Genomic DNA, 11244 nt, shown 5'->3' on the forward strand with positions numbered 1-11244 from the left:
TGGAATGTGGGGACAGGTGAAAGCATTAACATTTGGGAGGACAGTTGGGTGTGCCAAGGTTTTTACCTGGAAAAGTTAAAACTTCTAGATTAGGTAATATTGAGAAGGTGTCTAAGCTTATTTTGCCAAATGGAATGGGTTGGAAACGGGATTTGATTGACTCGCTTTTTGTAGCTGCTGATGCAATCCTCATTCAGGGTATTCCTTTACCGTCTGTTCCTTAAGAGGATTTCTCGTGTGGGACGGTGAACGCTCGGGTTTCTACTCTGTTCGTAGTGGTTATCGTTTATTACTCCAACAGCCAACTCTTTTATCATCTAGGCATTATGTTTTCAAGAAATTTTGGGCAACTAGATGTCCCCCGAAAATCAAAATAGCTTTGTGGAAATTTGTTCATGGTTTTGTAGCCACTAGACCATGCCTATACAATAGAAGAGTTGCAAATAACCCAAGCTATCCGAGGTGTAATGTTGATCATGAGGCAATGAACCATGTGCTAAGATTTTGTGCTAAAATGAAAGATGTGAGGGTAATCTTGGGTTACCCTTTGCATATGGTTAGTACTCAAATGGATTTCCATTAGTAGCTTTCATGGATACTGAAAATGCATCATATAACAAAACATAATGAAATTTGTGTTACAATGTGGGCTATATGGTTTGCCCGAAATCGTATGGTGCATGAGGGAACAAACCAGAGTGTGGGTGAGATTGTTGGCTTCATTCGCAGCTATTGTGTGAAGTTGGTCTCTGTGATCCATACGAATAATGGTGTAGTCTCCAACATTCAAGTTCGGTGGTCTCTGCCACCTGCAGGGGTGGTCAAAATAAACGTTGATGCAGGGTTTAGATTAAATCAAAAGAAGGCTGCAACAGGGGTTGTAATTCGAGATGAAAATGGGGAAATTTTGGGGGCTTGTTGCAAAATCACTTACCCTATGCAATTGCGGTGATACACGAGCTCCGATTGCTAAAGAGTTGGGTTTTCTGTCAATAATAGTTGAGGGAGACTCAAGATCTGTTATCAAGAAGATTAACAACCATGAACAGGATTTCTCGGTTATAAGTACTCTTACCTGTTCCGCAAATTAGATAGCGAAGGAGTTCTATGCCTGCGCCTTCCACTTCATTGGCCGATCTGGTAATAAAACAGCATGCAATGGCGTAAGAGGGATTAAGTCGAGGTGAGTATAGTTATTGGGTCAAAAAAGCTCCAGCATTGGTAGAAGCAGCAGCTGCAGAAGATTGCCGTCTTCATGAACCTCCATAGAGCTGTTGGTTCTCTTTGAAGGGTTGTGAGGATTTGATTTTTGAAGACTCCATTTCTTGTTTTGGTTGCTCTCTATTCAATATTGTTAATGATTTTGTTGAGCAACTACCGATTGGAATCCCATGGTTGAGGGTTCTTTTGTGTTTTTCTTTTAACTATTGGTTCATAATTGTCTTTTTTTTTTCTTTGTTCTATTCATCAATAAAGAAGCCGACTTTTGAGATAAAAAAAAAATTATCAGAAAAGATAAAGAAATTTGAAATAATTTCAAAACAAAAATCATCTCAACTATTATCTTATACGATAAAACAAACAAATTTGAAAACCATCCCAACAATCATCTCTGATTTGAAGTTTGGATATAGATTACAAATATTGACTTAGCATACTCTCATGCATTAATTTTTTTAACCAGCTAGACATTCTTTTCTTTAGTCTGCATTTGTAAAATTATTTCCTTTTGAAAGTATAGGAGAACTCTTAAAATGAGATACAAATTAATTTTTAGATTTAAGATTTAATCTATCTCGTCAAAATAAAGAGCACACAAAACCTAATCCTTTTTCCTATTATAAGATTTAAGATCAGGACTTTCAAGATTTAGCAATTTGGGTATTCAGTATTTGTTTTTCTTTCTTGAAAGAAATGCAGAGAATTTCACTTTAAAATTTTCGGTATTCCATTTTCACTTGTATTTCTTGAAATTCTTTAACGCTTCATTTGGTTCAATGTAATGGCAAAGCCATTACAGGACGGTTCCAATTTCTACAGTAAAGCAGAGGTTTCGTTAATTGGAAAACTTTAAATGCCGAATGGAGATTACAGCTTCATTCTGAAAATCGTTGAATAGCCATTCAAAGGAGGAGTGCCGAATTGGCGATTCCAGCCTCTCCACCGAATGACATTCTTTTCCCTTCCGAAAATACTTTCAGACTGAAATTTCTCAGCGGTTTTACTTTTTTTTTTCTTTAGCCATCAACAATCTCATGCTCAAATCAATCTAAAAGGAAGCAAATCAACTTGAAGGCCAAAGACCCACACTTCGTTTACCACTCCTAAGCGATTCCAATCCATCATTAGAACCGTTTGGTGCTCAGTAAGGCCCTGCTTGTTTTGATGGTAAGTTTTTCTTTCTTTCTGTCGAATAGAAAAGTAAATCAATGGCTTATAGTCGTATTCATTCAAGAATTTATCCATTATCTACATGGTCCAAAAACAAGGTTGATAAATTGAAACTTTCAGGTTTCATTTTCCTTTTCCAGGTTGCCATACGGAACATTTGTAATTGGTTGATTTTTTTTTTCTAGGTTCAAAACGAAGTAGCTTTTTCATTAGGACATGGGTTTTCAATTTGCAGAACTCCCTATGTTAAATCTTCACAAAAGCTGGGTGAACAATCACTGGGCATTTCCAGAGTTGTTGAAAAGTGGGTCTCCTTTAAAAGATTGAATTCAATTTATCAAATTCTTGAATTAGAAGCCCAAAGTTACTAAATTTTTTAGGGTGCAGGAAACCAGTGAAAAAGGTTGAAAAGAACGAGCATCACTTGTGGAAGAAAAGAGATTCAGCTGGCTCTGGACAAAAGGCACTCAATCTTGTTAGAATTGTAAGTTTAATTGGCTTATTTGTTCTATATTGGCTATAGTTTTTAGTTATAGTATGGGTTTAGTATTTGAAGTTTAATTTCAATTTTTAATAATGTTTGTGTTGCATTTGTTTTGTGATTTCACTGTTACTGTATACCCACTGATTGAAATCTGTTTTGTACTAATGTTGTTGAAGTTATTCTATTATTTACTGAGAACCCATTTTATTGAAATTTTAGGAGCCATTTTATTTTTTCCTATGTAAATTAGGGTCATTGTTCCTTCTGCAACCATGGAAGACTTTGGCTATTCATCAATAACACCATTTGCAGCTTGAACCAAACTTGATTTATTCTGCTGGTGGCTACTTGAACCAAACTTACTTTATTCTAGGCATCACTTTTGATTGCAATTAATTTATTTTTCCGGGCTTAATTTATATGCAATTTTAGTTGTAATGATTCTAGGCATCACCATTTGCAGTTTTAGTTGCAATTAACGTGTTTATCTTTTTCATCATTAGTCTGCTGCCCTTTTGACCATAAGAAAAAAAGGGGGTGTAATAGAAGATAGTTTCTAAACGCATGGTGCCTTTTTGGTTAGAAGTTAGAACTTGGATATGTTAGTTTTATTTTTTTTAATTACACATTTCTATATGACTACCTACTTGTTAATTTCTGTGGGGATAAATGCCTTCACTGAAACATTGGGTTCTTGTTTAATGGTGCTATTCTGGGGCCAGATATTTTAACTTTTGGATTACTGTTTGTAAAGAAAATAATCTGTATAGAGTTACTTTTTATTTTGGGAAGGGGGCAGGGAACTTAAATTTTGCATTTTCCTCTGGTTTTCTCATGCTGAAAGATTCATTGAATGATTATTTGGTGTGCTTCTACTGATTCAACCTATTTGTTCAAGATGCTATAATTTAAGCTGTGGCTGTCAGCTTGGTTATGTTTAGTATTTTCTCGAGTTAAATTAGATTTCATGAAGTCGCTGATACTCAGTGACAAAAGTGGATGTTGAGCAATGGACAAGGAGCTATGATGGGAACATATAACACCCTTCTACTTGCATTTGATATGGATAACAGAGTGGATGAGGCTGGATCATTATGGAACATGGTTTTACATACAGATAATCGTTCTATCTGAAAGCGGTTGTTTTCTAGGAACTATAGGTCCAAGCAACTATAAGACTGCTTCAGTTATCTCCTTTTTACATTTATGCTCAAGCAGCTCAAAAATGCTCTCTTTTAACAGGTGAACGATTCAATGAGATTGCGGGAAGCTCATATTACATGGCTCCAGAGGTTCTTAAACGTAATTACGGCCCAGAGGTTGGTGTCTGGAGTGCTGGAGTTATCGTCTATATTTTACTTTGTGGTGTGCCACCATTCTGGGCAGGTTTGCCTTTCTATTTTCAAGTGCTTCCCTTTTTTTTCATCTGACATCATGAAGGTTATATCTCGAGATAAATGTAGAGACAATGTGTGCTTCCAGAGTTTGGATAAAGAAAAGAGAGATATAAAGAAAAAAAAAACTTTTAAATTTATCTTTAATATTATGTATTAGGAGTTCGATGTATTCTTTTGCATACGGTTCTCTATCTACTCTTTTACTTTTAGAAAAATAGATATAAACTACATTTCTCGTGTTTGCATACAGAGACTGAGCAGGGGGTGGCACAAAGCAATTATTCGCTCTGCTATTGACTTTAAAAGGGACTCATGGCCTAAGGTTTCGGACAATGCAAAGGACCTTGTAAAGAAAATGCTTAATCCTGATCCAAAGCAGCGTCTTACAGTACAGGAGTGCTTTGTAACCTTCTGTACATGTTACATGCTTTATTTTTATTGATATATATTTTCTATGCATGAAAAATCATCCCGACTATTGTATGCAGAACATCCATGGCTACAAAATGCCAAAAAAGCACCCAATGTTCCATTGGGTGAGACTGTGAAAGCTAGGCTCAAACAATTTTCTATAATGAACAAGCTGAAGAAGAGAGCTCTAAGGGTAATAATCCAAATAACTGCTGTAGTTTATCTGCTTTTAAGTTGCATGGACCTATAGTTTCTACATTTAAGACAAGCAGAAGTTAGTTCTTAGAAGATACATGAGCAAATGGAAATTCGATTTCTACTAGTTGATTTATACTAGTTGATTTCCTAACATCTTAACATGCATATTGCAACATAAAAAACGATTATTTGCAGGTATTTTATTAAGCCTCATATGTCTATGTGATTTTGACCATTCAAGTTTATGGCAAGTGCAACATCCGAGAATCCAGGATGACCGACATCCGTAACTTGCAAGCATTTGCACTGTACATTCAGAAGAATGATATTAAATTTGCTCTGTTTTCCATTACCAAGGAAATGGAAAAACAAGTATCTGTATTCACACTGATTTTTCTTGCAAAACACATCTATCATTCTTTTATTTACTTTTCAAATTATGTAAATTGAGTATCGTTCCACTTGGATTTGGATTTATTTTTTCTTTTGCATGTTGTTAATTATTTATTCTTTGTGTTGTCAAGATCGTATATGAGTTTGAGAAACTTTCTAAGAGAAGCCAATGCTATGGAGAGAATTCGCTATTTCTTATACGAGAATAACATAAAGAACTAGAGTTTTTGAATAAAATCAAACGAGGAATGGCTTTTGAGACAAAGGGATTACGGATCTTAGCTCTTTCTGTATTTATGTCGAGTTTTCTTCATGTTTTTAATAACATAAAGAGCTATGAGTTTTTGAATAACATAAAATCAATGATTATGGTTTTTGAATAACAAAGGAGAAAGGACTATGAGTTTTGATTTTTTATTTCACATATGAAAAGAACTAATGTTACTAAAATTTAGTAATTTTCATGTAAAATTTGAAGGTTTTATTTCACCAAAAGATTGCTATAAATAATTAAGTATTTAAAGAGTATACCTTATAATTAAATGTTGTGACCATGTTATTATAAAGGATAAAATAAAATATAAAATATGTCTTCTATTAAAATTGACTATTAAAATAAAATGTTATTAGAAAATTATCGTCTCAGTATGTTAAACTCATTTTTATATTGGCGATTGTAATCTCTTTGTAAGAGAAGAGGTGAGAGGCTAGATTCAAGCAAATATATTAGGCATTGAAATATTCTTAATAATAATATTATATTAAAATTGTTATTAAATATTATTAATAATTATATTAAGAATATTATTAAATTGTATTTAATAATAATTATGTTAAAATATGATTAAATTATTTTTATTAAAATATATTTAACAATAATCTTATTAAAATTTAATAACAATAATTAACTATCTACAAAAATTTTGTTAAGGGTACTTTGGTCATTTAAGCATTTTTCCTTATTCTATTACAACATCTATTCCATTCAACCGAACACAATAATGCTATTACAACTCTATGCTATTTCATTCAACTAAACAATTGAATTACTTATTACTGTTACAACTCTATTCAATTACAATCATATTCCATTACAGTGAACTAAACATTCCCTAAGGGCATGTTTGGTTGGGGGAATGGAATAAGACTGTAATGGAATAGAATTGTAATTAGTAATTCAGTTGTTTGGTTCAATAGAATGGAATAGAACTGTAATAGTATTCTTGTGTTTGGTTGAATATAACGTGGGTTGTAATAGCATAAGGAAAAATGCTTAAACGACTCAAAGTACCTTTAGTAGAATTTTTGTTAGGTAGATATTATTGTTATTGTTATTAAATTTTAATAAGATTATTATTAAATATAATCTAATAAAATAATAATAAATATTTTAGTCATATTTTAACATAATTGTTAATAATATTTAATAATAATTTTAATATGATATTATTATTAAGAATATTTCAATGCCTAATATATTTGCTTCAATCTAACCTCTCACCTCTTCTCTTGCAAATAGGTCACAATCGCTAATATAAAATGGGTTTTATATATGTTATGATAATCCTCTAATAACATTTTATTTTAGTAGTCAATTTTAATAGAAGGCAAATTTGTTGTATTTTATTTTATACATTATAATAGCATGGCAACAACAATTATTTATAAGGTATACTTTTAATAAATTAATTATTTACAACAATCTTTGGTGAAATAAAACCTTCAAATTTTACATAAAATTACTAAATTTTAGTAACATTAGTTCTTTTCATATGTGAAATAAAAAATCAAAACTCATAGTTCTTTATGTTATTCAAAACCATAATTTTGATTTTATGTTATTCAAAAACTTATAGTTCTTTATATTATTAAAAACATGAAGAAAACTTGACATAAATACAAAAGAAGTTTGAGATCCGTAATCCCTTTGTCTCAAAAGCCCTTCCTCATTTCCTTCTAAATAATGCAGCTTGATATTATATCAAATGTTTTATTGCCTTCCAAGATCTAATACCTTTAACTTAATAGGTAAAACGTTACATGGTTTATCCATCGTTGAAAAAACCGAATAGGAGGTTGAATTATCTATTTCTTATTTTTTCTTGACCAATCTCTAAAATTTTCCAATTCAACTTATAAAGTTGAACTGCCAAATCAATAGATTCCTGGTTCAACCTGTTGAATTAGCCGGTCTGATTTTTAAAGCCATGGTTTTATCTAAAACACTAAAATATTTTAAGGGTCAATTATGCAACATTAACCTGGATAACAAACTGTTATGCGCCTTGGCGTAAGATCTAGTCACATGTCTAGACGACAAAGTATCCTTGCTTCGACCTATGGTTACTCAAAGGCAGATTCGTCTTTGACTGAACCCCCTTCCCAAACTAACGCTTGTGATAAAAAAAACTCCCTTTTATTTCATATTGGCACCTTTTTATAGGTCATTAATTACAAAGGAAAATCCTAATCTAATTCCTAATTTAAAGTCCTAATAGAATTCCTAATTTAAAGTTTATAAAGAAATAAAAACCTAGTAAAACTAAAACTCCTAAAGAAATTAAATAAATGTAGAATTCTAATTCCTATTCCTCCGTTGATATTGTTTTCCAATGAAAACATCTATATCATTACTCCCCCTCTAGGAGTTGAGCTTGTCCTCAAGCTCAAATTCAGGATAAGCTACTTGAAAATTATCAATTGGTTCCCAAGTGGCATCTTCTTGAGGACATCCTGCCCATTGCACTAATAGTTCCCGCCGACCCCGATTAAGCCTGGTATTAATAATAGCTTGTGGAGTAGGCAAGGCCTTGCTATTAGATACTAAGGGCAAGTCTCCTACCGCATCTGGTTGAGGTCCCTTGTATTCTTTGAGGAAAGAAACATGAAATACATCATGTATTCTCACGCTGTAGGTAATTCAAGTCGATAGGCCATCGATCCTATTTTGTTCAAGACTTTAAAAGGACCAAAATATTTTGGCAATAACTTGTGGTACTTCTGTTTAGTTATCGTCAATTTTTTATACTGTTGAAGCCGTAACCAAACCCAATCCCCGACTTTAAAATTCAACTCTCTGTGCCCCAAATCATAAGTGGCTTTCATTCGTTGCTGAGCTTGCAAGAGTCTATCCCGAGCATTGTGTAAAAGTGCATCACTATCTTGTAGAGCCTTATCCACAGCTTCAATCCTTGTAGAACCAGCTGAATAGGAGAGAAGTCGAGGTGGATCCCTACCGTATACTAATTGGAAGGGAGTGACCTTTAGGGCAGTGTGATATGAGGTGTTGTAGCAATACTCAGCCCATGGAACCCAATCGACCCACTGTCGTGGATGATCACTAGAGAAGCATCGTAGGTACATTTCTATTGTTCGGTTAACTACCTCTGTCTGACCATCAGATTGGGGATGGTATGCTGAGGAAAAAGCGAGCTTAAAACCACTTTGATGAAATAATTCATTCCAAAATAGACTGAGGAAAACTTTATTACGGTCTGAAACTATGGATTCCGGTAAGCCATGAAGTCGGAATACCTCTGCAAAGAAGATGGTAGCAACAGATATAGCAGTAAATGGATGGGACAAAGGTAAAAATGAGCGTGCTTGACGATCATCACAACCACCATAAGTACCGATTTCCTTTTACTTTGGGTAGACCTCCACGAAATCCATAGAAATATCAGCCCAAACATGTTGTGGTATTGGAAGAGGTTGAAGTAAACTGCGGGTTGTAAATTTTGCCATTTGTATGCGTTGGCATACTAAACAATGTTGCACAAATTCGAGGTTGCAAGCTTCATTCCTTTCCAAAAAATCTTGGCGAAGACGATGCAATGTTTTCAATTCCCCTTCATGTACCATAGCATGTATAGAGGAGATAAGAGTGGGAATAATTGGTGAGGTAGGTAAAAGGTACAACCTCCCTTTGAAGAAAATCAACCCATCTTGTGCAACCCAATCGGGCCCCAACTCTTCTTGTAGAATTCTTTGCTGGAGTTGTGATAATTCTGGGGAAGCTTCTATTTCTCGTCTGATGGCTTTAAGAATTTCAACTTGAGGGAATGAAACAGTCATGAGGTGTGGTAAGTCTTCGTCTTTTCTAGATAAAGCATCTGCAGCCCTGTTCAACTTCCCTACTTTATATTCCACTCGAAAATCAAACCCCATTAGCTTACTGATCCAATGTTGTTGTGGGCATGTCGTAAGTCGTTGGTCTAACAAATACTTAAGACCAAGTGATCAAGACGGATGAGGAAATGCCTTCCCAAAGATAGGGTCGCCAATGAGTCACCGCTTTGCCAAACCTATTAATTCACGTCAGAGGCGACCAACTTAAGGTGTCGATCTGCAATCTTACAACCGAAAAAGGCAATGGGTGTCCTTTTGTCAGTAGTACGACTCCAAACCCATTGTCCAAGCATCAAATTCAACCACAAATTCCTCCGCAAAGTTGGGTAATTGCAAAACTGGGGTTGCTGAAAGAGAAGTTTTTAATTGGGTGAAAGCAACATCAGCTTCCTTAATCCAGTTGAAGGCATTTTTCTTTAGAAGAGATGTTAAGGTGCACCACTTGTCCATAATTCTTGATGAATTTTCGTAATATCCTCGCTAACCCAAGAAAGCCTCGTAGAGCCTTGGTAGTTTTAGGAGTTGGCCAATCGGTGACATCTTTAATTTTAGTGTGATCAACCTCGACCCCTTCACCATGGATGACATGACCGAGGTAAGTTACCTGAGACTCTCCAAAGAAACACTTGATTTCTTTAAGAACAACATATTATCTCGCAAGAGTTCAAAACTAATCTTACATGATGCATATGTTCATCCATGTTTTGCTATAAATTAATATGTCATCAAAGAAGACTAAAACAAACTTACGCAAGTAAGGGCGAAAAATGTCATTCATCAAACTTTGAAATGTGGAAGGGGCATTGGTAAGCCCAAATGGCATGACAAGAAACTCAAAGTGTCCATGGTGGGTTCGGAAGGCTGTCTTTTCCACATCAGTAGTTGCCATTCTAATTTGAAAATATCTCGATCGTAAATCCAATTTTGTAAAATATTTTGCCCCATGAAGTTCGTCCAACAATTCATCCACGACAGGAATCAGATATTTGTCTTTAACAGTGCAAGCATTAAGCTCTCGATAATCGATGCAAAAACGCCATGACCCGTCATGCTTCTTTACTAATAGTACTGGAGAAGAGAATGGTGATCTACTGGGTCGAATGATTCCTTGTTGTAACATTTGGTCACACTGCTTCTCAATCTCATCCTTTTGAAAATGTGGATATCGATAAGGCCTGACTACAATTGGTCCTGTTCCTGGTTTGAGAGTTATACGATGGTTACATTTGCGGTTAGGAGGTAACCCAGACGGTTCTTGGAATAAATGCGCAAATTCTACCAGTAGCTTATCTAATACTATATTAGTTAAATCCTGTCCCTGTATCAAGCTGAGTCGTGGAACTTCCTCTGGGTGCTGCCCTTGCCAGAGTATCTTCTTCTTGTTTACTGCAAATTGCATAATTAAGGAGCTAAAATCCCATAAAATTGAACCAAGGGTACACAACCATTTAACCCCCAAAATCATATCAAACCCTTCTAATGGTATTGTATAAAAATCAGCTTGAAAGTTGTCATTGGCCACAACGAACTGTATTGTTTTACAAATGCCAATGCTAGGAACCCGTTCTCCGTTTGCCACATATACTTGCAACCCCTTTTTCTTTTTTATTTTCAGTCCCAATCTTGGCACTAGACCTTCACATAGAAAGTTATGTATACTGCCTGAATCAACGAGAACTAACACTATTTTTCTTGACACCTTTGCTGGTAGTTGCATAGTAGATGAATTGCAAGTTCCTCTAATGGCATGTAAGGAAATTTCAAGATCATCTACCTCATCATCTTGCTCATCTTCAATATCTGGTACTTCTATCCAAAATAGCCTTTTACATTTGTGCCTCA

The 11244-nt window shown here is 34.6% G+C and overlaps 1 protein-coding gene and 1 long non-coding RNA gene across 3 annotated transcripts; one reads left to right on the forward strand and one right to left on the reverse strand.

Annotated features, from left to right (window-relative positions):
* Positions 1 to 557: 557 nt before the first annotated feature.
* On the reverse strand, positions 558 to 1462 carry LOC128284394 (uncharacterized). The gene is made up of 3 exons (XR_008274824.1): positions 1076 to 1462; positions 935 to 986; positions 558 to 809 (listed from the first exon to the last, which is right to left on the reverse strand). It is a non-coding gene; the product is annotated as an uncharacterized LOC128284394 (long non-coding RNA).
* Positions 1430 to 5358, forward strand: LOC108465678 (uncharacterized). 2 transcript variants are annotated; one of them, XM_053022396.1, is made up of 7 exons: positions 1430 to 2388; positions 2577 to 2695; positions 2779 to 2875; positions 4118 to 4261; positions 4523 to 4675; positions 4761 to 4876; positions 5077 to 5358. In XM_053022396.1, the coding sequence occupies exons 1-6, from the start codon at positions 2386 to 2388 to the stop codon at positions 4818 to 4820; spliced, it is 576 nt and encodes a 191-aa protein (XP_052878356.1). In that variant the 5' UTR covers positions 1430 to 2385; the 3' UTR covers positions 4821 to 4876; positions 5077 to 5358. The 2 variants fall into 2 exon arrangements, with proteins under 2 accessions (XP_052878356.1, XP_052878357.1); XM_053022397.1 differs by having other exon boundaries at positions 4523 to 4618.
* Positions 5359 to 11244: the final 5886 nt, after the last annotated feature.

This window comes from Gossypium arboreum, chromosome 11 (assembly GCF_025698485.1).
Source record: "Gossypium arboreum isolate Shixiya-1 chromosome 11, ASM2569848v2, whole genome shotgun sequence".
Lineage (NCBI taxonomy): Eukaryota > Viridiplantae > Streptophyta > Magnoliopsida > Malvales > Malvaceae > Gossypium > Gossypium arboreum.

Bases quoted from the DNA above. Each gene is read 5' to 3' on its own strand.
- LOC108465678 (XM_053022396.1), top strand. The intron at 4,262-4,522 runs GTTTGCCTTTCT...GTTTGCATACAG, and splicing joins TGTGCCACCATTCTGGGCAG to AGACTGAGCAGGGGGTGGCA. The intron at 4,676-4,760 runs GTAACCTTCTGT...TATTGTATGCAG, and splicing joins TTACAGTACAGGAGTGCTTT to AACATCCATGGCTACAAAAT.